General features: G+C 40.2%; 1 protein-coding gene across 4 annotated transcripts in view; it reads right to left on the reverse strand.

Annotated features, from left to right (window-relative positions):
• Positions 1 to 25,938, reverse strand: part of CHD1L (chromodomain helicase DNA binding protein 1 like) — a 155,488-nt gene that overhangs the window by 66,959 nt on the left and 62,591 nt on the right. The window contains exon 1 of one of the 4 annotated variants that reach the window (XM_046007886.1): positions 3,681 to 3,841. The exons of 1 other annotated variant lie outside the window; for it this stretch is intronic. In XM_046007886.1, coding sequence (XP_045863842.1) covers positions 3,681 to 3,813 — 133 coding nt within the window. In that variant the 5' untranslated portion in view covers positions 3,814 to 3,841. Of the gene's footprint in view, positions 1 to 3,680; positions 3,842 to 25,938 lie in introns of those variants that run through there. 2 more of the 4 variants (XM_046007878.1, XM_046007903.1) reach the window with 2 other exon arrangements.

The raw sequence follows: 25,938 nt of genomic DNA on the forward strand, positions 1-25,938 counted from the left end.
CTGTGAATTGTGAATGACTAATGATTCACAGAACTGTACCCCTTAAGCAAATAATACATTACTGGTTATGGTGATCTGTGATCAGTGATTACAATTTACTGAAAGCTCAGATGATAGGTTAGCATTTTTCAGCAATTATTTTTTAATTAAGGTATTTACACTGGGTTTTTGGTTTTTTTTTTTTGACATGATGCTATTGCATACTTAGTAGACTACAGTATAGTATAACCATATACACAACATTTATACGCACTGGAAAACAAAAAAATTCACTTGACTACCTTTACTGCAATATTCACTTTATTGCAGTGCTCTTTAACCAAACGAACCTGCAGTATCTCTGAGGTATGCCTGTCCTGGAAAAGCAAGCAAAAACAGCACGAGTAATGGATCTGCATGTTGCAAAAACAAAGTGATCTTGACATACCTTTATGATCCAATATACTTTGAGTTTCTGAAGTTCACTGGAATGTATGGGATATATCTGTGACACTATTCAGGAGCGAAAGATCAACTACAAGGTTTTTTTTTTGTTGTTTTTTTTTCTTTATGATTTTATTTATTTACTTGACAGAGAGAGAAAGAGAGTGAGCACAAGCAGGGAGAGCAGCAAGCAGAGGGAAAAAGAGAAGCAGGCTCTCTGATACGTAGGGAGCCCCACACAGGACTCAAGCCCAGGAACCCAGGATCATGACCTGAGCCAAAAGCAGTCACTTAACCAACTGAGTCACCCAGATGCTCCCAACTAAAAGTTTTTTATTACGCTGAAAATAAATAAGTAAATTTAAAAAAAACTATGAAATCACTCCATGAACTATTAAAAAAAAAAAAAGTTTTTTAATCACTGGGAAGAATACCGCAGAACAAAATACTCGTTTCATTGATTTTCAGAAAGTGGCTAATTCATTACATATCTGAGAGAAAAAAAAAAAAAAAACAGTCAAGTTCCTTCCTAATAAATTTCTGGGGAAATAAAAATTTTAAATATAAAGAGATCATAACTATACTAGAAAAAAATATTAAGCCAACAACAATAAATTCAGAGTAGTAAAGCCCCACCTAAGCCAACATACTAAAGGCAAAAATCATTTAGAAAAATGCTAAAGATTTGACTACAAAGAATTCTTAAACGTCACCACTGAAATACACACACACACTCACACACCTCATCAAAATCAAAACACAAACTAGAAAACATATTCCCAGTATCTGTGGCAAATATTTAATATCAATGCAAGAAAGAACAAAGCAAAAGACAGTTAAAAAATGGGCAAAGAGCATAAATACGCAAGGAACAAGAAGAAAAACGAATATCCAAATATTAAATAACAAAAGAACTTTTTTCCTTTTTATTTATTTTTTAAATTAACATAAAATGTATTATTTGTTTCAGAGGTACAGGTCTGTGTTTCATCAGTTTTACAAAATTCATAGTGCTCATCATAACTTCTCAAATCAGAAAATACCAGTGTTGGTGACAATGTGGAAAAATGAGCAAAAATTTCACATACTTTTTGGCCTAGAAACGTGGCCTTGGAAGAATTAAAAATTTATGGATATAATAAATATTTGGTTACAATATTTATTAGTATTTATTAGACATTTATTAGTATTATTTATAACCACAAAAAAGTAAGAACCCAAATACCCACATATTTGGTTGGTTAAACTAAGGCACATCCATTCATTGAAAGATCTGTACCCACTAAATATGATATTTTAGAATAAATAACTAAAAAGACTAAATGATGATAGAAGACAAAACTGTTTCCAAAAAGTATGCATATGAAACCCCATTTTGCTCCTCTCCTTCCCTCCACACCCTGTCTCAGAGAAGGAAAAAAAAGAAATTATACGGACACACGCAGATCAAGGATGGCACGATAAATAAGAACATATAAACAGTAAGACAAATATGGCAATTAAATTTTTTCTTTATGCAAAGAATATTACTCTAAATGTTTTACAGAGAACATGTACTACTTCTTTAATAAAGAAAAAATCAGTAAGGATTTTTAACCAACTCTCAAAAAATCATTTTGCAAAATATAAATTCTAGTAAATAGAAATGGGAATTTCAAGCTATAATAGCCAATGCTTATTCTTTGCGTATACCTGTTTCCTATTTTTTTCTTTCCTTCCACTACAATTTATTGTTCCCATCACTAAGTTTCCACATTGTCTACTTCCTTCTTCATTAATTAATTCACCCAAAGGTGCAGCCTCTTTTCTCTTCTCGTTTTTACTAAAATAACACACATCCAGATGACAGTTCTCTAGATATATTATCTGCAGTCTGTATCAATGAGTGCACTCATCTAGAAGGCTAGAAGGCTAGCCTTCTCCCACAAATATTCTCAAAGCATCACACCTAGAAACACATTTAAAGAATAAGGCACACAAAAATATGCTACCATACCCACACAAACACCAGTCCATAAACTTCTATTTAGGCTGGATACACATTCCTTACAGACAGAGACACATTCATTCATATAGCCTCAGAGACATAGCAAAGGAGAGATCTTTCTCATTTGTGTCTGTATCTTAACCATTCACCTTCATTCTTCTTCTAAACTGGATAGAGAAATGCATCTTTTGTTTCATTTTGAGAATCAACAAAATCTCACTTCCTTGGTATTTAGTATGTAACAACAGTTCAATAAGTATTAGTTTATACTTCAGGAAGCACTCACAGTCCCCATGTAGGAACTCTGGTAGGGCAGGGCCTGATTTTGTTTTGCGCATCTCTGTACCTAACAACTTACAGTATGTGGCTTTCGGTAGCCCTTCGTAAGTAATGAATTAAAGTCTACACCACTGATTATTATTGACCCAAGTTTCTATTATACAGTTAAAGCATGCACTGCATTCCTCATTTTATAATTCAAAAAACTGAGGACTGGAGAGGATAGGTAGTGAGTCAAGCGTAGCCAGGCGAGGAAATAAGAAAAGAGGGCCTGAGTTTTTCCATCCACAGGACAAGGTGTCACCCTCGCTGTCTGTAAAGCTTCGAGCTTCAGAGATTCTAGGGAAGGACTGGAAATACACGTATGTGCGTAAGGACTAATAAACTTTGCTTAGCGGCGTATTTTAAAATAGAGCATTGTGGGAGAATTAACCAATGGGAAATTATCAAAGAACTGCACGTGCACGGTAAATGAGGAAGACAGGTGAAGCAAGCAGAAGAGTTCTGATAGTTTTACAGGAGCAACTCATGAAATCCCCGGGCTCAGGCCTCCAACCCGACCTAAGAGAAACTTTAAACGCACATTCTTGGGGCGCCAGGACCCTCTCTGCGTCTTCAAAAAGAAAGGTCTTATCCTCGGGACAGGGGTCTCACGGAGTCCCTCCGCCCTGGGGCCAGTGTGGCGGGCTGCGGACGGGTGTCGCTTCCCCGCCCGGAATCTCGTTCATTCCACGCCCGCCAACCCCGCGCTGCGCCGGCGGGGGCTATGGCCCCCTGGCCCCACACCCGGGTCCTCGGTGTCAGACCCCACCGCAGGGGCGGGAAAGAAAGGCCCTGGAACCCGCAGGTAAAAACAACAACAACAACAACCCACAGGACTCCCCAGCTGCGGCGCCGAAGGCCCGTTCCTAGCGCGGGGTCCTCTGGCCCGCCAGCGGCGAGTCCCAACAAATGCCAACACCCCGGAAGAAGCTGGGCCGGGGCCACTGACCTGTCAGGCCCCATTGCCTTAGGTCCTGCTCCAGCACTCGTGCCCGCGCCGCCTCTCCTCGGCTCCGGGTCTGCAAGGTACGTAGGAAGCCCGGCATGTGGCTCCCACACTTCGCGGCGCCCGCGCCCTCCATGCGCCCGGAGAGGCTCCGCCCCGCGGCGCCAGCGCGCTTCCCTCCCGTCGCGCCCAGGCCAGACCCAGCGCGCAGCCGCCACCAGAGGACGCGTCCCGCGCCGACGTCCGGGCGTCTGCGGCCTGCGCGGACGTCCGGGCGTCTGCGGCGGGCGAGTTAGCCTGCAGGCTCTCATTTTCGTTCTTTGCGGTTGTGCTCAGCCTGCTCTCGGCTTGTCGGCTCGTCGGGAGGTCGGACTATGCTCACCATTCATTTATTAGCAACAATGACTATGCGCCAGGGGCATACATACTCTGCGGGGCTCTGAGGTTATAGAATTCAGTAAGACGCGGTTGGTCCCTGTCCTCCAGCGATTCACAGCAAGAATGTAAAAGCCTGGTGTGTTCCGTTCCTTTTGCACCAGTGATACATTGGGCCCTAAAATCCTCTTACTTACTCCCTGTTGACCTAGACCAAAGTCAGGAACTTCTGAATGATAGGAAATTAAAATCATGACAATTGTCATTACCAAAAGGAATTTCTCAAGTGAATTATGGGGAACAAATTGAAGCAAAGTGTTAGATTAGGGATCAATGACAACATCAGCTTTGAGTGGATTTATGACGTAGTAATTTATAATTAGTAGTGTGTCACTGATATAAATTATAATAACCAAATAACTGCAGTTATCTAATAACTGCAATAACTGCAGTCAATGATCCAGTGAGAGGTGCTGTCCTGAGGGTTTTACAAGATTTTTTTCTCGTTTAACCCTCATAGTAACCTTATAAGTAGATACTAGGATTGTCCCCACGTTAGAAGAGGAAAGCTAGAAGAGGAACCTTATTATTCTCTGGGTAATGTCATCAGAATACTAGTTCCATTTGGGTTAACCTTGGCACACTTCTATCCTCAGTAAACTCAGATTAAAGTTGCATGCCACCCCCCACCCCAGTCTCATCTACCCTTAAAATAAAAGAAGAAATTAGTTCTGAGCTACAAAAGAAATGTCTTTGGGTTGATTTATTCATAAAAACCCAAAGCACTGTTTTGAGCACCTCCCATATGTCAGGCACTCTTGGCACTGGAGACAGAGGCCACTAGTCTCATTTGCAAAAATAAGTAAACACACTTATATTTTATATTTTAAATTAAGTGTTATTAAGAGTTATATTTTAATTAAGTGTATAATTAAATTAAGTGTAAATTAAGAGTTATATTTTAAATTAAGTGTATATTTAAAAGGAGGAGACAGGCAATAAGCAAATAAAAATCAGGTAGTTATCAATGTTAAGGTGAAAGAGAAACATTAACATAATGGGGCTATACTGATTCCCTACTTGATGTTTTGTCAACACCATAAATGGGATTTGTATCCTTTCCTGGCTTCTCTGAAGGGCTTCTACTCTTGGGGTTGCTCATGAGTGATTTTTGCATCTTGAACTCTGGGTTTGAATTTTTTCCTCTCCTCCGGGTTCTGTAGGTAGGCTTAGCCGCTAAAGCAGCAAGATCAATCACCTGCCACTCAAACAAAAGAGACTTGATTATTTTTAACTTAAGATACATTTGTTTTAGCATAATACCAGTGATAGAGTCCTAGCTTTAAGCTAAATTTCTCTTGGTAGATTGAGTCTGACATCGAAAAAACAGCTAGGAAAGATAGCTGACAAACTCCCAAGTCAGCTGCTGGTGAAATAACACACATAAAAGGTGACATATAAAATTTTACTCCATATGGTGTATGAAAGGAGTCTATGGGAGGGGGGTAGAGTGCAAGTAGGGAGACCAGTTAGACCATTGCAGAAGTCTGCACAAGAGATAATAGTTGGCAGGCTATCTCTATTATATTATCTTGGCATGGCGGCAGTGGAGTGGTGAGTAGTGGTCAGATACTAGATATATTGAAAAGGTAGAGTCTATAAGGTACACGGATTGAACATCTGAGAAAAGTCCAGGAATAAAGGATGATTTCAGGGATGTGACCTGAGCAGATGGTAGTTTCCCCTTTCGGAGGGGGTAATGGAGTTAACACTTTTGGAGGGGGTAAGACAGAATGAGGAGGTCTGAAGAACATCAAGAATTTTCATTTTTAATGTCAACTATATTTCAACTTATAAAAGGAATTCATGGAGCACCTGCATGGCTCAGTCAGTTAAGCACCTGACTTCAGCTCAAGTTTTGATCTCAGGGTCCTGGGATGGAGCCCCGTGTTGGGATCCCCACTCCCAAGGAAGTCTGCTTGTCCCTCTGCTCCTCTCCCTCCCTGCTCATACTGCCCCACCCTATCACTCAAATAAATAAAATCTTTCTAAAAAATAAAAAAAATTCATTTTTGAACACAGTAACATGAAACTCTTCTTAGATATCCAAGCAGAGATTTTGAATAATCAGGTAGATTCGCCTGGAGCTCACAGGAGGGTTGGAACTGAATATATATATATTTTTAAAGATTTTATTTATATATTTGACAGATAGAAATCACAAGTAGGCAGAGAGGCAGGCAGAGAGAGAGAGGAGGAAGCAGGCTGCCCGCTGAGCAGACAGCCCGATGCGGGGCTGGATCCCAGGACTCTGGGATCATAACCTGAGCCAAAGGCAGAGGCCCTAACCCACTGAGCCACCCAGGAGCCCCTGGAACTGAATATATTAATGTTGAAGTTATCCACATTAATTTTCAGATGAACCTTAAGCCTTGTTACTAGATAGGATCTCCTGGGGGATGACTGGAAATATATATAAAAGCGACTTAGCCTTGGACAATTTAACATTTAGAAGCTGAGGAGGAATGAGCAAAAGAGCCTAAGAACAGCAGCCTGTGATACAGTAGAAGAGCATGGTGTCCCTGAAGCCAAATGAAGAGGAAATTCAAGAAGAAGAGAGTTTGCATTTGTCTGTGTCAAATGTAACTGATAGGTGGAATAAAATAGAATGGACAAAGAAACATTGGATTGGGCAGTATGGTAGTCATTGATGATCTTGCCAAGAATTATTTCTATATATTGTGGTATCAAAAGCCTGATTGGGGTGGTTGTAGAAACAGAAACAGGAGAAAAGAAAGTGGAAAGTTTTGTTGTTAGAGGGAACAAAAACGGGAGGAGTAACTGAAGGGGGATATGGGGTCAAGGGAAGTCTTGTTTTGTTTTCAGATGGCTGATATTAGAGCATGTTGACTACTGATGGGAATGGTCCAGTAGAGAGAAAAACTGATCCTGCATGAGTGGTGTCATTGAATGAGAGGATGGGCTGACTTAAGAGCATAGACAGTCCATGCCCTGGAACATGCAGAGGCATAGTACACAGGCAGATTTAGTAGTGAGAGTATGTGGAAGATCTCTTGATTGTTTCTGTTGTTTAAGTGAAGTAAGAAGCAAGGTCATCAGATGAGCTTGAGGAAGGGGAAGGAGATCTTGGAGGTTTTAGGAGGGAAATGTAGGAAATAGTTGTCTGGGATGTGGGATAGTGAATTGACTAGAGAAATATGGTAGTATTGCCAAGCAGCAACAGAAAGGTTTATGGTTATGAGAGCAGCCAGTGTGGTGTGTGTTGAGTGCAGGTAGGGAATAGTTAGAGAACTGGAGTTTAGCAGGGTTGGACATTTGCCAGATGAGAGCAACAGAGATTGATTACACTGGCCATATCCCCAGTGTCCAGAACAGGGGTAAACAAGGCAAAAAAAGTCACCTTACTCATAGAGCTTAGATTCTAGTGATGGAGAAAGACAAAATGGTGGGGAGGATACAAATAAGTTATGTGGTAGTATTGGTGGTAACAAGATAGTCAAACACAGTAATGAAATTAAGAATAGGGCTGGGAAGCAACTCTGAATAGAGTGGATTGAAGAGCATGTCATCAAGAAGATGACATTTTTTTTTAGAAGCTTTTTTTTTAATTTTTTTTTGTTTGTTTATTTACAGCATAACAGTGTTCATTGTTTTGGCATCACACCCAGTGCTCCATGCAGTACGTGCCCTCCCTATTACCCACCATCTGGTTTCTCAACCTCCCCCCCCCCGCCCCTTCAAAACCCTCTGGTTGTTTTTCAGAGTCCATAGTCTCTCATGGTTCATCTCCCCTTCCAGTTTCCCTCAACTCCCTCTCCTCTCCATCTCCCCATGTCCTCCATGTTCTTTGTTATGCTCCACAAATAAGTGAGACCATATGATACTTGACTCTCTCTGCTTGACTTATTTCACTCAGCATAATCTCTTTCAATCCCGTCCATGTTGCTACAAAAGTTGGGTATTCATCCTTTCTGATGGAGGCATAATACTCCATTGTGTATATGGACCACATCTTCCTTATCCATTCATCCGTTGAAGGGCATCTTGGTTCTTTCCACAGTTTGGCGACTGTAGCCATTGCTGCTATAAACATTGGGGTAGAGATGGCCCTTCTTTTCACTACGTCTGTATCTTTGGGGTAAATACCCAGCAGTGCAATTGCAGGGTCATAGGGAAGCTCTATTCTTAATTTCTTGAGGAATCTCCACACTGTTCTCCAAAGTGGCTGCACTAACTTGCATTCCCACCAACAGTGGAAGAGGGTTCCCCTTTCTCCACATCCTCTCCAACACACGTTGTTTCCTGTCTTGCTAATTTTGGCCATTCTAACTGGTGTTAGGTGGTATCTCAATGTTGTTTTAATTTGAATCTCCCTGATGGCTAGTGATGATGAACATTTTTTCATGTGTCTGATAGCCATTTGTATGTCTTCGTTGGAGAAGTGTCTGTTCATATCTTCTGCCTATTTTTTGATATGATTATCTGTTTTGTGTGTATTGTGTTTGAGAAGTTCGTTATAGATCCTGGATATCAACCTTTTGTCTGTACTGTCATTTGCAAATAGCTTCTCCCATTCCGTGGCTTGCCTTTTTGTTTTGTTCCTTTGCTGTGCAGAAGCTTTTGATCTTGATGAAGTCCCAAAAGTTCATTTTCGCTTTTGTTTCCTTTGCCTTTGGAGACATATCTTGAAAGAAGTTGCTGTGGCTGATATCGAAGAGGTTACTGCCTATGTTCTCCTCTAGGATTCTGATGGATTCCTGTCTCACGTTGAGGTCTTTTATCCATTTTGAGTTTATCTTTGTGTATGGTGTAAGAGAATGGTCGAGTTTCATTCTTCTACATATCGCTGTCCAGTTTTCCCAGCACCATTTATTGAAGAGACTGTCTTTTTCCATTGTATATTTTTTCCTGTTTTGCCAAACATTATTTGACCATAGAGTTGAGGGTCCATATCTGGGCTCTCTGCTCTGTTCCACTGGTCTATGTGTCTGTTTTTATGCCAGTACCACGCTGTCTTGGTGATCACAGCTTTGTAGTAAAGCTTGAAATTGGGTAACGTGATGCCACCAGTTTTGTTTTTGTTTTTCAACATTTCCTTAGCAATTCGGGGTCTCTTCTGATTCCATACAAATTTTAGGATTATTTGCTCCAGCTCTTTAAAAAATACCGGTGGAATTTTGATCGAAATGGCATTAAAAGTATAGATTATATACTAGGCAGTATAGACATTTTAACAATATTTATTCTTCCAATCCAAGAGCATGGAACGGTTTTCCATCTTTTTGTGTCTTCTTCAATTTCTTTCATGAGTGTTCTGTAGTTCCTCGAGTACAGGTCCTTTACCTCTTTGGGTAGGTTTATTCCCAGGTATCTTATGGTTCTTGGTGCTATACTAAATGGAATCGATTCTCTAATTTCCTTTTCTGTATTTTCATTGTTAGTGTATAAGAAAACCACTGATTTCTGTACATTGACTTTGTATCCTGCCATGTTACTGAATTGCTGTATGAGTTCTAGTAGTTTGGGGGTGCAGTCTTTGGGGTTTTCCATATAAAGAATCATGTCATCTGCGAAGAGAGAGAGTTTGACTTCTTCCTTGCCAATTTGGATACCTTTTATTTCTCTTTGTTCTCTGATTGCTGTTGCTAGGACTTCTAATACTATGTTGAACAAGAGTGGTGAGAGTGGGCATCCTTGTCATGTTCCTGATCTCAACGGGAAGGCTGCAAGCTTTTTCCCATTGAGGATGATATTTGCTATGGGTCTTTCATAGATAGATTTTATGAAGTTCAGGTATATTCCCTCCATCCCTATACTTTGAAGCATTTTTATCAGGAACGGATGCTGGATTTTGTCAAATGCTTTTTCTGCATCAATTGAGAGGACCATGTGGTTCTTCTCTCTTCTCTTATTGATTTGTTCTATCACACTGATTGATTTGCGAATGTTGAACCAACCTTGCAACCCAGGGATGAATCCCACCTGGTCATGGTGGATAATCTTTTGAATGTGCTGCTGGATCCTGTTTGCTAGGATCTTTTTGAGAATCTTTGCATCCATATTCATCAGTGATATTGGTCTGAAATTCTCCTTTTTGGTAGGGTCTTTGCCTGGTTTGGGGATCAGGGTAATGCTGGCTTCATAAAAAGAGTCTGGAAGTTTTCGTTCTGCTTCAATTTTTTGGAACAGCTTCAGGAGAATTGGTGTTATTTCTTCTTTGAAAGTTTGGTAGAATTCCCCAGGGAATCCGTCAGGTCCTGGGCTCTTGTTTTTTGGGAGGTTTTTGATCACTGCTTCAATCTCATTACTAGATATCGGTCTATTCAGGTTGTCAATTTCTTCCTGGTTCAATTTTGGGAGTTTGTAGTTTTCCAGGAATGCATCCATTTCATCTAGGTTGCTTAGCTTATTGGCATATAACTGTTGGTAATAATTTCTGATGATTGTTTCTATTTCCTTGGTGTTAGTTGTGATCTCTCCCTTTTCATTCATAATTTTATTAATTTGGGCTTTCTCTCTTTTCTTTTGGATTAGTGTGGCCAATGGTTTATCGATCGTATTGATTCTTTCAAAAAAAACCAGCTTCTAGTTTCATTGATACGTTCTACTGTATCTCTCGTTTCTACCTCATTGATCTCTGCTCTAATCTTGATTATTTCCCTTCTTATATGTGGAGTTGGTTTGATTTGTTGTTGGTTCTCCAGTTCTTTAAGGTGTAGAGACAGCTGCTGTATTCTGGATTTTTCCGTTTTTCTGTGGGAGGCTTGGATGGCTAGGTATTTCCCCCTTAGAACCGCCTTTGCTGTATCCCATAGGTTTTGGACCGAAGTGTCTTCATTCTCATTGGTTTCCATGAATTGTTTAAGTTCATCTTTGATCTCCTGTTTAATCCAAGCATTCTTAAGCAAGTTGGTCTTTAGCTTCCAGGTGGTTGAGTTCCTTCCGAACTTTTCCTTGTGATTGAGTTCCAGTTTCAAAGCATTGTGATCTGAGAATATGCAGGGAATAATGTCAGTCTTTTGGTATCGGTTGAGTCCTGCTTTGTGAACCAGTATGTGGTCTATTCTGGAGAAGGTTCCATGTGCACTTGAGAAGAATGAGTATTCTGTTGTTTTAGGGTGCAATGTTCTGTATATGTCTATGAGGTCCATCTGGTCCAATGTTTCATTCAATGTTCTTATTTCTTTATTAATTTTCTGCTTCGATGATCTGTCTATTTCTGAGAGAGGCGTATTAAGATCTCCTACTATTATTGTATTCATATCAATATGACTCTTTATCTTGATTAATAGTTTTCTTATGTAATTGGGTGCTCCCATAATGGGGGCATAGATGTTCACAATTGTTAGATCATCTTGGCAGATAGTCCCTTTAAGAATGATGTAGTGTCCTTCTGTATCTCTGACTAGAGTCTTTAGTTTAAAATCTAATTTATCTGATATGAGAATCGCTACCCCGGCCTTCTTTTGAGGCCCATTAGCATGAAAGATGCTTCTCCATCCCTCCACTTTCAGTCTGGGTGTATCCTTAGGTTCAAAATGGGTCTCTTGTAGACAACATATGGATGGGTCCTGTCGTTTTATCCAATCTGCAACCCTGTGTCGTTTTATGGGCGCATTTAGGCCATTCACATTGAGAGTGATTATTGAGAGATAGGTTTTTATTGACATCTTGTTACCTTTGAAGTCTTTCTGTCTGTAGATTGTTTCTATATTTCTGTTCAATGATATTCTTGGGATTTTTTCTGTTTTATAGGACCCCCCTTAATATTTCCTGCAGTGTCGGCTTGGTGGTTGCATAGTGTTTTAAGCCTTGCCGGTCTTGGAAACTCTTTATCTCTCCATCCATTTTAAATGTCAGTCTTGCTGGATAGAGTATTCTTGGTTGCATGTTCTTCTCATTTAGTGCTCTGAATATATTTTGCCAGCCCTTCCTGGCTTGCCAGGTCTCTGTGGAAAGGTCTGACGTTATTCTAATGGGCTTTCCTCTGTATGTAAGGAGCTTCTTTGTCCTAGCTGCTTTTAAGAGGGTCTTTCTTGAAACATAATTCCTCATTTTAACTATAAGGTGTCGTGAGGACTTTCGAGAATCTAAAATCTTGGGAGGAAATCTCTCTGCCTCTAGTACATGAACGTTGTTTCCATTCGTGAGATTGGGAAAGTTTTCATAGACAACTTCTTCCACTCTATCTTCTAGACTTCTTTTTCCTACCCTTCAGGGATTACAATAATTCTGACATTGGAACATTTCATGGCATCATTTATTTCCCTGATTCTGTTTTCGTGGCTTCTGAGCTGTTTGTTCCAGGCTTCCTCCTGATTCTTTCTCTCTGTTTGTCTTCCAGATCACTAATTCTATCTTCTGTCTCAGTTACCCTAGCTTTTAGAGAATTTAGATTAGATTGGAACTCATTGAGAGCATTTTTAACATCATCCCTGGTGGCTTTCAGTTCTTCCCTAACATTGTGAACATCATCCCTGGTGGCTTTCAGTTCTGCCCTAATCAATTCTGTTTGGTCATCCACAGCTTTCTCCAACCTAGCTATTGCCTGGATAATTGTTAGTCTGAATTCCTTTTCTGACATATTGTCTATGTCGATAGCCATTAGCTCTGTTGCAGAAGGCCCATCCTCTGTATTTTTCTTCTGTTGGGTATTCCTCCTCCTAGTCATTTTGGTAAGAGATGACTGAACAGATGCAGCTTGACTTATCGATTGTGGTACAGTCAAGGTGCACCCTGGAACGTTTCTGTGCAATCAGGGTTCCTCACCCAAATGAGAGAGAAAAGGAAAGAAAAAGAAATAGAGAATAAGAAAGAAAAAAAATGGGAAAAGAAAAAAGGAAAAAGAGAGAGACAGAGAGAGAGAGACAGGAATAAAGGGAAGATAAAAGAGAAGGCTCAGCCCAAATGAGCCACAAGGTAAGATTTATGAAGTATACAAACAAAAACAGACAAACAAAAAGACTGATAAAGGATATCACAAGAGAAAAAAAAATATATATATAAGGAAAAAAAAGGGAAGAACCTCATCAGAAAGAACCCCAAGTATAAGATTTATAGATTATCAGGACAAACACCAATTCACAGAAACACTGACAGAAGGAATAATTGGGAAAGTGGTTATAAATTCTCAGTGTGGGTGTGAAAGGTTATCTTGATTCTTCCTGAATGTATCTTGATGTTTTTGTTAAGGGACTCAACTTTCCTAAGTTACAGGGGGATTAGAAACTGGTTTGCCTATAGGGGTAGCATTGATTGGGGAAAGGGGATGACCTTGACGTTTAACTCTATATGTATGTAGAAAATAAAAATTAAAAAAGAATAAACTAGACTAAGTTAAAATTAAAAAAGAATTAAAAAAATAGAAAAGCAAAAGAAAAATACGGTGTGTGTATCAAAAAGTTCAGGTTAGAAGGTTATTAAAGAATTTGATGTACTGGACATCTCAGTGTGGTGGTAAATAGGTTAAAAAATTATCTGTATGTATAAAAAAAAAGAACCAGAATATTGGTAAAGAGTTAAAAATAAAAGTTGTATTTATGAAGTAGTGGTGGTTGTTCTCTTGTAGTCTTTTTTTTTTTTTCTTCCTTCCTGGTTGGTTTTCTGGGGGAGGGTCCTGCCACGTGGGTTTTCAGACAAAGATGTTCCCTGAGTTAGGTCCTCCCGCTCCCCTCAAGGGGGTGGGCTCTGAGGAAACTGTTTTTTTCAGGCTTTTGTTCTCTGGGGGTTTTTATGTTCTTTCACCTGTTTTCTCTCCCCTTGACAGCTTGATGGTTTTTGGAGTTAGAGAGGAGAGCAAACTGCACCCCGACCTCCCTCTCAGACAATGTTCTTCAGAGCTGCTGGCAGAGTCGGTTCTGAGTCACTGTCCCTGGGGGTGCAGGAGCTCCTCCTTTTACCCAATACCAGGGCCGCGGCGGCTGTCTAGGCAGCTCCAGACCGCCAGAGAGGTTCCGAGCAGAGATCGCACACTGAAATTTTCCTGCTGTTCTGGGCTGGGAATGTCTGGTTTTTCTGGATGCCAGAGCGCCAGGCTAGCACCTGTGCGCACCTCTCCCAAGGGAGGGTATGGGACGGGTGCGTTTCAGGATTGCCGACTGGCCAGGCTCCTAGCCTCTCACGGGAGCCAGACCCCACTCGTTCTTGGGTGCGCTGGCTGTCAGGTGCACTGGCGGCTCAGGGACGGAGACCTGATTTCTCCGCAGCACTCTCTCTGGCTCAGCGCCAGGGGAGGCTGTCCTGGGTCCGGGGACTTAGGTTCCTGACCTAACCGCCCAGATTCCCACTATTTCCCTACCCCGTGATCCTTTGCTCTTTGTTTTTTGAGTGCTTTCAACCAGACTCCAAGTTAATGCTGGTCCCCAGACGCAGGGCACTCTCGTATTGGGGTATTACTTTCCAATCGGTCACCTCTGGTGGCTCCCTCCCCCTTTTGTTTATCTTCCGATATCAGTCCGACGCTCCCAGTCTGCTTTACCTGCCACTGGCGTCTTCTGCTCCTGTAGAGATCCAGACGTGTATAATTCTGATCTCAGGCTGATTTCATGGGTGGTCGGAGTTCTTTGGTAGGTAATCAGCTCACTTTAGGGTACAGGTTGAAACGGTGCCTCCTCCTACTTCCCGGCCATCTTGACTCCCTCCCAAGAAGATGACATTTGAGCTAAGGTCTGAATGATGAGAAGCCAGCTGTGTGAAGTCAGGAAGAAGATTTCTCAAGACAGACTGTAAGGGCCTATTTAGCCAGAGTAATTCCATCTTGTATTAAATAGTCATTTTGTTGTTTATGCAGTAAAATTTAAACTGTCCCTGCCCCCTTCCCCAAGGGGATTTACTTAAAAACAAGTCCTGGAAACCAGCCCCAGGTAACAAAGCCCAACTACAAGGGTGGGTCAGACCAGGTGGAGACATCCAATCAGTGTGGTGCACATACTGTCTCCCTAGTTACCAAGGAGTATGGTCCCTCCCCTTTGGGCACCTTTTGGACGCCAATTCTGACCAAGGTGATAGGCTGGTTCAAATATCTACTAGGGTAAATTGTAATTCAACTGGTCACTTATGTGTGACCTGGCATGACTGTGCAGCTTTCTCTGTGTGTTACAATTTCATTGGCCACCTGTGCATGGCCAGGCCTAACCACATATCCTTTGCCCTTAAAAGCTAGTCTGTAAAGCAGAGAGGGTTCGCCCTCTTTATAAAAGGCGCGGCCCTGGCCGGTCGGTTTGATTCTCGATGCTTGGCATGAAATAATCCTTTGCTTGAACTTTGCTTTGGATCAGTCTCGCTCCTTTAATCACGGACCCATTATTGGGGGATCTTTCATAGACCAGAGGGCAAAGACACCGAGGCAAGGTTAGCAAAGGTATAATAGATTCTTTAGATTGGTGAGGGGACACTGGAGGGGACTTGGTCACTGGATAGAGAGCTGAGGAAGAAAAAAATGTTGATATGGACTCCAGGGAGTTCTGCCTTGGATAACTAGGTGGATCTTGATGCCAGCACTGAGAGAGAGAATATAGGAGACAACTGTCAGTTTGAGGAAGGGAAGATAAGGATTTCATTTTAAGGATGGTTGCATCCATACCTAGAACAGTGCCTGGCACATATATTCACTCAATAAATAGTACTGCCGCATGTTTGAATGAGGTGCCCATAGAACGATTCTAAAGTCCAGGAGCCATGATTGTTATAAACCTGAAGCACAGAGAAGACATTTCCTAGATGGGAAAACTTAGGCTACAATGTTTTCTAGGAAGTCACTGCTAACTGCCAGAATAAAATCTAACCCCAACTCCTTTATAATTCATTGCTCAGTTTATGACCAATGGTTTCATATTAATTATTTGTTTTATTCCTCTACAGAGAAGGTAAATCCTCTGGCAATAACAACTAGTAAGATTACTGGTAACCAGATCACGCTAGCGATGCGTCTTAGTATCTGCCCACCCTACAAAATCAAGCATGATCATGCCTGGATTAGCAAACAAGTTGTTTGTTGGCCATTACGTCCCTGTTGGGTAACAGCAGGATACCAGCTGGCATCATCTGGGTAAATCAGTTATGGAGCCTGAATAAGAGCTGTGACCATGGATGAAAATTTGTACAAACCTCTTCTTAGGTACATGGACTTAGACCTTTGGGCTCAGGTTAGGCTGAGGTCAGGGCCCTCAAATGGAAAGATTATTCTCAGAGATGAAAGAAGAGTTTTCTTTCTTTCAGGAAAGGAAAAAATTTCATTTTGACTTTTGATATTATTATACATCTTTTACATCAAATAACACATAATAAATCTAAAACCTAGAAATTCAGGGGAAATGTGCTATAGAGAGTGAACTTTTTTTTAAAGATTTTATTTATTTATTTGACAGAGAGAGAGATCACAAGTAGACAGAGAGGTAGACAGGCAGGGAACAGGCTCCCTGTTAAGCAGAGAGCCCAATGCGGGGCTCGATCCCAGGCAGAGGCTTTAACCCACTGAGCCACCCAGGTGCCCCTAGAGAGTGAACTTTTAAGTGTATCAACAAGTCAGTCTGGTTTACAGGACTCTTGCAAGTCAGTTTAGAAAGTTGCCACTACTCTTTAATACTAAGGGCATAATACTGGGAAAATATCAAATAAATCTCTGAGGACAAAGTACAAAGATTGTAAACTGACCACAAGTCAAAATTTGCCCACAGGTCCTTTGGATTATAGGGCTGTGTTCTTTCCTTTTTGTTTGGATATCTTTTGACTGTCATGTCTTGCCATTAAATTAACAATATGCAGTTTCACACTCTTTTTTTTTTTTCATCTAAAAGTATATTGTTGTGGAATCCACACAGCTAATCACAGAAGGCTTTTGAGTTTGTCAATTCTGGAGTTTAAGTTGTATGACATATTTCCACAGAAGAAAAAGGACATCTAACAACCACAAAGCAAATGTTTCTCATGACTCAGGGTACATTAAAATATCTTTTGACAAGGGTGTCTGGGTGGCTCAGTTGGTTAAGCAACTGACTCTTCATTTTGGCTCAGGTCATGATCTCAGGGTTGTGAGATGGAGCTATGCATCAGGCTCCGTGTGCTTAGTCAGAGTTGTCTTGAAATTCTCTCCTCTCCCTCTGTCCTGGCCCCTGCTTGCACACGCTCTCTCTCTCTAAAATAAATAAATAAAATCTTTTTGAAAAATATCTTTGACAATGTGTTCTTGCTACTAGAGGCTTTAATCCTGAGAATTCTCTCCTGTTCATGGCCCAAAGCCATGTTGTACCCTAACCCCATAAAGCCTGGATCTTAGGTTTAAAAAATGAGCACAAGTGTTGCACACATATCTGTATTCCTGAGGCATTGTTGTAACTTTGATGCAAGGGAGTTCTCCCACTTCCATCCCCCAAAACTGCTCAAAATTGGCAAATAAAATTAATCTTCATAATCAGAGCTTTAACAATCAGAGAGTGCTCCTGGAAGGCCTAGGATACATAATAACTTATAATGAGTAAAATAACAGCTACTCTATAATGATGTTGTGAAAATTAAATGCAATAATTTTTTATAAGGAACTAAACACAAATTTGAGTGTCCAGGGCATTGTGAAGGACCAGAAAACTTAAGTTGGGAATGAACGTGGTGATCACCCAAGTTTTCTACATCTCACTGATGGAGACTCAAGAAATTAGGAATTATCCCTCATTGTTGAGGTTCCACCATAACCTCATTTGCTTGGGGAATCCACCAAAAAATGTTCCAGAGTGCTTTCCTCATAAGCTTGGCCCACAGATTCGGGTTCTAAAAGTAAACAGACCCATGCATACATATACATATATACAATGGGGGCTATCTACCCAGTGGTGTGGTTATGGATAGACATCTTTGATAGACAGTATTACTGTTCTCAAATGTTCACTTTCTCCCCATAAGTGACTATTCATATCCTATAAAATGATTATACATCTATGCTTCTATCCATGTGACTTCAGTGCCTTCCGAAAGGCTAACTCTGTATTATTAAATTGCTTTGGCCACTGGAATGCTAGTGGTTGTGAGGTGATCTAGTGCATCAACTGAAGATTTAAATGTGCTTGCTGAGATTGTTCTAATATATAAATATATATAATAAGTTATTTCAATCCGTGAAAAGATTTCTTTGCCATCTGCACATCTTCTTCGGAAAGCCTTGTTCTTTTTCAGGTGTCACAGCTAAGATTTTACAATTAGCCTCACACACATGTGCGCACACACACATACACTCTCCTACATGTTGAGATTTTGATTGGCATTGCACGGAATTTGGAAACCAAATTGCAGTAAATGGACATTTTACAATATTTACTCCTATAACTCATATACTTGGTATCTCACTGCATTAATTTAGGGTTCCTGCTTTTTTCCAGTATATTTCCCCACTTTATGCATAGAGATCCTGTACATCTTTTGTTCAGGTTACTGCCAGTAATTTCATATTTTGATGTGATATAAATGGTATTTACAAAATTTTCATTTCAAACTTCTTAAAAGACTATCTGCCATGTAAAACAACAATGCTGTCGAAGAGAGGAGTCAAGATGGTGGAGAAGTAGCAGGCTGAGACTACATCTGGTAGCAGGAGATCAGCTTGATAGCTTATCTAAACATTGCAAACACCTACAAATCCAACGGGAGATCGAAGAGAAGAAGAACAGCAACTCTAGAAACAGAAAATCAACCACTTTCGGAAAGAATTCTAGGGAAAGCGTTCAGGGAACAAAAGCTCCCAAAAGCGAACCCGAGAGGATTACTTAGTCCGGACCCATTAAGGGCGGTGCAATTCCACCTCAGGCAAAGACACTTGAGAGTCACTACAACAGGCGCCTCCCCCAGAAGATCAACAAAATATCCAGCCAGGACGAAGTTCATCTATCAAGGAAAGCAGGTTCAATACCTAGGACAGCAGGGGAATTCCAGAGGAGGAGAAAGCAAAGCACGGACCTCATGGCTTTCTCCCCATGATTCTTTAGTCTTGTGGTTAATTCAATTTTTTTTTCAATTTTTTTTCTTTCTTTTTTCTTCTTCTACTAAATTTTTTAAAATTTTACCCTTTTCTTTTTTAACATTTTTTGACTAGTTTATCTAAAATATATATTTTTTCATTCTTTTTAATATTTTTCTTTATTTGTTTTTTTTTATTTTTTATTTTTTATTTTTTTCTGAACATCTTTTTATCCCCTTTATCCCCCCACAATTTGGGGTCTCTTCTGATTTGGTTAAAGCACATTGTTCTGGGGTCTTTGCCACAATTTTAGTATTTTATTTGATCCTTCATATCCTCTTATCTGGACAAAATGACAAGGTGGAAAAAATCACCACAAACAAAAGAACAAGAGGCAGTACCAAAGGTTGGGGACCTAATCAACACTGACATTGGTAATATGTCAGATCTAGAGTTCAGAATGACGATTCTGAAGGTTCTAGCCGGGCTCCAAAAAGGCATGGAAGATATTAGAGAAACCCTCTCTGGAGATATAAAAGCCCTTTCTGGAGAAATTAAAGAATTAAAAGCTAATCAAGTTGAAATAAAAAAAGCTATTAATGAGGTGCAATCAAAAATGGAGGCTCTCACTGCTAGGATAAGTGAGGCAGAAGAAAGAATTAGTGATCTAGAAGACCAAATGACAGAGAATAAAGAAGCAGAGCAAAAGAGGGACAAACAGCTACTGGACCACGAGGGGAGAAATCAAGAGATAAGTGACACAATAAGATGAAACAACATTAGAATAATTGGGATTCCAGAAGAAGAAGAAAAAGAGAGGGGAGTAGAAGGTCTATTGGAGAGAATTTCCCTAATATGGCAAAGGGAACAAGCATCAAAATCCAGGAGGTGCAGAGAACCTCCCTCAAAATCAACAAGAATAAGCCCATACCCCGTCACCTAATAGTAAAATTTACAAGTCTTAGTGACAAAGAGAAAATCCTAAAAGCAGCCTGGGAAAAGAAGTCTGTAACATACAATGGTAAAAATATTAGATTGGCAGCAGACTTATCCACAGAGACCTGGCAGGCCAGAAAGAGCTGGCATGATATATTCAGAGCACTAAACAAGAAGAACATGCAGCCAAGAATACTCTATCCAGCTAGGCTATCATTGAAAATAGACGGAGAGATAAAAAGCTTCCAGGACAAACAAAAACTGAAAGAATTTGCAAACACCAAACCAGCTTTACAGGAAATATTGAAAGGGGTCCTCTAAGCAAAGAGAGAGCCTAAAAGTAGTAGATTAGAAAGGTACAGAGATAATATACAGTAACAGCCACCTTGCAGGAAATAAAATGGCACTAAATTCATATCTCTCAATAGTTACCCTGAATGTTAATGGGTTAAATGCCCCAATCAAAAGACACAGGGTATCAGAATGGAAAAAAAAAAACAACAAAACCCATCTATATGTTGCCTACAAGAAACTCATTTTAGACGTGAAGACACCTCCAGATTTAAAGTGAGTGGGTGGAAAACAATTTACCATGCTAATGGGCATCAGAAGAAAGCTGGAGTGGCAATCCTTACATCAGATCAATTAGATTTTAAGCCAAAGACTATAATAAGAGATGAGGAAGGACACTATATCCTACTCAAAGGGTCTGTCCAATAAGAAGATCTAACAATTTTAAATATCTACGCCCCTAATGTGGGAGCAGCCAACTATATCAACCAATTAATAACAAAAATAAAGAAACACATCAACAATAATACAATAATAGCAGGGGACTTTAACACTCCCCTCACTGAAATGGACAGATCATCCAAGCCAAAGATCAACAAGGAAATAAAGGCCTTAAATGACACACTGGACCAGATGGACATCACAGATATATTCAGAACATTTCATCCCAAAGCAACAGAATACACATTCTTCTCTAGTGCACATGGAACCTTCTCCAGAATAGATCACATCCTGGGTCACAAATCAGGTCTCAACCGGTATCAAAAGATTAGGATCATTCCCTGCATATTTTCAGACCACAATGCTCTGAAGCTAGAACTCAATCACAAGAGGAAAGCTGGAAAGAACCCAAATACATGGAGACTAAACAGCATCCTTCTAAAGAATGAATGGGTTAACCAGGAAATTAAAGAAGAATTGAAAAAATTCATGGAAACAAATGATAATGAAAACAACGGTTCAAAATCTGTGGGACACAGCAAAGGCAGTCCTGAGAGGAAAATATATAGCGGTACAAGCCTTTCTCAAGAAACAAGAAAGGTCTCAAGTACACAACCTAACCCTACACGTAAAGGAGCTGGAGAAAGAACAAGAAAGAAACCCTAAACCCAGCAGGAGAAGAGAAATCATAAAGATCAGAGCAGAAATCAATGAAATAGAAACCAAAAAAACAATAGAAAAAATCAATGAAACTAAGAGCTGGTTCTTTGAAAGAATCAATAAGATTGATAAACCCCTGGCCAGACTTATCAAAAAGAAAAGAGAAAGGACTCAAATAAATAAAATCATGAATGAAAGAGGAGAGATCACAACCAACACCAAAGAAATACATACAATTATAAGAACATACTATGAGCAACTCTATGCCAACAAATTTGACAATCTGGAAGAAATGGATGCATTCCTAGAGACATATAAACTACCACAACTGAACCAGGAAGAAATCGAAAACCTGAACAGGCCCATAACCAGTAAGGAGATTGAAACAGTCATCAAAAATCTCCAAACAAACAAAAGCCCAGGGCCTGACGTCTTCCCAGGGGAATTCTACCAAACATTTAAAGAAGAACTAATTCCTATTCTCTTGAAACTGTTCCAAAAAATAGAAATGGAAGGAAAACTTCCAAACTCATTCTATGAGGCCAGCATCACCTTGATCCCAAAACCAGACAAAGATCTCACCACAAAAGAGAACTACAGACCAATATCCTTGATGAACACAGATGCAAAAATTCTCGCCAAAATACTAGCCAATAGGATTCAACAGTACATTAAAAGGATTATTCACCATGACCAAGTGGGATTTATTCCAGGGCTGCAGGGTTGGTTCAACATCCGCAAATCAATCAATGTGATAGAACACATTAATAAAAGAAAGAACAAGAACCATATGATACTCTCAATAGATGCTGAAAAAGCATTTGACAAAGTACAGCATCCCTTCCTGATCAAAACTGTTCAAAGTGTAGGGATAGAGGGCACATACCTCAATATTATCAAAGCCATCTATGAAAAACCCACCGCAAATACCATTCTCAATGGAGAAAAACTGAAAGCTTTTCCGCTAAGGTCAGGAACACGGCAGGGATGTCCATTATCACCACTGCTATTCAACATAGTACTAGAAGCCCTAGCCTCAGCAATCAGACAACAAAAGGACATTAAAGGCATCCAAATCGGCAAAGAAGAAGTCAAACTATCACTCTTCACAGATGATATGATTCTATACGTGGAAAACCCAAAAGACTCCACTCCAAAACTGCTAGAACTTGTACAGGAATTCAGTAAAGTGTCAGGATATAAAATCAATGCACAGAAATCATTTGCATTTCTGTACACCAACAACAAGACAGAAGAAAGAGAAATTAAGGAGTCAATCCCATTTAAAATTGCACCCAAAACTATAAGATACCTAGGAATTAGACTAAGAGGCTAAGGATCTATATGCAGAAAACTATAAAGTATTCATGAAAGAAATTGAGGAAGACACAAAGAAATGGAAAAATATTCCATGCTCCTGGATTGGAAGAATAAATATTGTGAAAATGTCCATGTTACCTAAAGCAATCTACACATTTAATGCAATCCCTATCAAAATCCTACCCATTTTTTTCAAAGAAATGGAACAAATAATCCTCAAATTTATATGGAACCAGAAAAGACCTCGAATAGCCAAAGGAATATTGAAAAAGAAAGCCAAAGTGGGTGGTATCACAATTCCGGACTTCAAGCTCTATTACAAAGCCGTCATCATCAAGACAGCATGGTACTGGCACAAAAACAGACACATAGATCAATGGAACAGAATAGAGAGCCCAGAAACAGACCCTCAACTCTATGGTCAGCTAATCTTTGACAAAGCAAGAAAGAATGTCCAATGGAAAAAAGACAGCCTCTTCAATAAACGGTGCTGGGAAAATTGGACAGCCACATGCAGAAAAATGAAATTGGACCACTTCCTTACACCACACACGAAAATGGACTCAAAATGAATGAAGGACCTCAATGTGAGAAAGGAATCCATCAAAATCCTTGAGGAGAACGCAGGCAGCAACCTCTTCGACCTCAGCCGCCCCAACATCTTCCTAGGAACATGGGCAAAGGCAAGGGAAGCAAGGGCAAAAATGAACTACTGGGATTTCATCAAGATCAAAAGCTTTTGCACAGCAAAGGCAACAGTTAACAAAACCAAAAGACAACTGACAGAATGGGAGAAGATATTTGCAAACGACATATCAGATAAAGGGCTAGTATCCAAAATCTATAAGGAACTTAGTAAACTCAACACCCAAAGAACAAACAATCCAATCAAGAAATGGGCAGAGGATATGAACAGACATTTCTGCAAAGAAGACATTCAGATGGCCAACAGACACATGAAAAAGTGCTCCACGTCACTTGGCATCAGGGAAATACAAATCAAAACAACAATGAGATATCACCTCACACCAGTCAGAATGGCTAAAATTAACAAGTCAGGAAATGACAGATGCTGGCGAGGATGCGGAGAAAGGGGAACCCTCCTACTGTTGGTGGGAATGCAAGCTGGTGCAACCACTCTGGAATACAGCATGGAGGTTCCTCAAAATGTTGAAAATAGAGCTCCCTATGACCCAGCAATTGCACTACTGGGTATTTACCCTAGAGATACAAACATAGTGACCCGAAGGGGTACGTGCACCCGAATGTTTATAGCAGCAATGTCTACAATAGCCAAACTATGGAAAGAACCTAGATGTCCATCAACAGATGAATGGATAAAGAAGGAGTGATATATATACACAATGGAATACTATGCAGCCATCAAAAGAAATGAAATCTTGCCATTTGTGACGACGTAGATGGAACTAGAGGGTATCATGCTTAGTGAAATAAGTCAATCCGAGAAAGACAACTATCATATGATCTCCCTGATATGGAGATGCAACATGGGGGGTTACGGGGATAGGAGAAGAATAAATGAAACAAGATGGGATTGGGAGGGAGACAAACCATAAGTGACTCTTAATCTCACAAAACATACTGGGGGTTGCTGGGGGGAGGTGGGGTTGGGAGAGGGGGAGGGGGGTTATGGACATTGAGGAGGGTATGTGCTATGGTGAGCGCTGTGAAGTGTGTAAACCTGGCGATTCACAGACCTGTAACCCTGGGGACAAAAATACATTATATGTTTATAAAAAAAAGAAATAAAAAATACATATATATATAAAAATATAAAGACACCTCCACATTAGAAAAACAACAACAACAACAACAATGCTGTCAATGTATTATGGGATTCATAAGATTTGAGGTAAGGGGTGCTGGGTGGCTCAGTGGGTTAAAGCCTCTGCCTTCGGCTCAGGTCATGGTTCCAGGGTCCTGGGATCGAGTCCCGGATCGAGCCCCGGATCAAGCTCTCTGCTCCACAGGGAGCCTGCTTCCTCCTCTCTCTTTGCCTGCCTCTCTGCCTAGTTGTGATTTCTCTCTGTCAAATAAATAACATATAAAAAAAAAAGGGAAAAAGAAAAGCCGTTGGAATTACTCACTGTTATCTATTGTATATGTCATTTGTGTTACTGCTCTTTCCCAATAGCATGAGTGAATAACTGTGTCGAACCTGTACATTAGTTTGCATATATTGTTATATATATATAGTGAAGAATTGTTACAGCCCAATGAAGAATTTGACTTACTTGCAAATTAGCAGTTAGACTCGATGAGAAAATATGAATCAAGTTTTAAAACATTTTTTTTAAAGATTTTATTTATTTATTTGACAGACAGAGATCACAGGTAGGCAGAGAGGCAGCCAGAGAGAGGAAGGGAAGCAGGCTCCCTGCTGAGCAGAGAGCCTGATGTGGGGCTCAATCCCAGGACCCTGGGATCATGACCTGAGCGGAAGGCAGAGGCCCTAACCCACTGAGTCACCCAGGTGCCCCAAGTTTTAAAACATTTTAAACAAACATTTTACAAGCAATTTAGAAACAACACGAAACAGGGGCACCTGGGTGGCTCAGTCAGCTAAGTTACTGCCTTCAGCTCAGATCATGACTTTAAAAAAGTCTATAAAATATTGTTTTAAAAGTAATTCTTGCATTGTTCTGAAAGCATGAAATTTATTCAGTAAGGGAGAGTTTAGTATTCAATTTATAAAAGTACTCACCTGTTTTTCTGTATCTAGTCATCTCTAGTGCATCCAAAATTATCCAATTTATGAATAACTCATTTGTAAGTTAAACTGCCTTGTTTGCAACTTGACTTTTCACTTACTGGGAAAATGGGGGTGATGACAGTAGTTGCCTCATGGGGCTGCTGAGAGAATACATGGGTTCATTCCCATCAGATTTTTGGAAGGTACAAGGTGAACCCTTTAGAAATGATAGTTATTAACCCATGAAGGATACTTCAGAGTGAGGCCAGCAAGTCCAAACTGAGGATTTACATTACTGACATTAAATCATCTTGAGGCAAGTTGAGGAAGTAAGTAGAAGGCAAACAAAGCCACTGCTTAGTTCTCCACAAACCCCTCACATGTGTCAAAACAGACTGGTGGGTTGGATGGGCCGATTCTGACTCAGTGTGTGATATCCAACTACACTGGTCTCTTCTGCAGGATTTTATAACTAAGTTCTATTTTAAAAGTGGATATTTTGTGTTTTTAATTACTTAGGTAACTTTGTGAGAGGAAGCGCTTTAAAAAAAGATTTATTTGAC

Source organism: Meles meles, chromosome 1 (genome assembly GCF_922984935.1).
Source record: "Meles meles chromosome 1, mMelMel3.1 paternal haplotype, whole genome shotgun sequence".
NCBI classification, from domain to species: Eukaryota; Metazoa; Chordata; class Mammalia; order Carnivora; family Mustelidae; genus Meles; species Meles meles.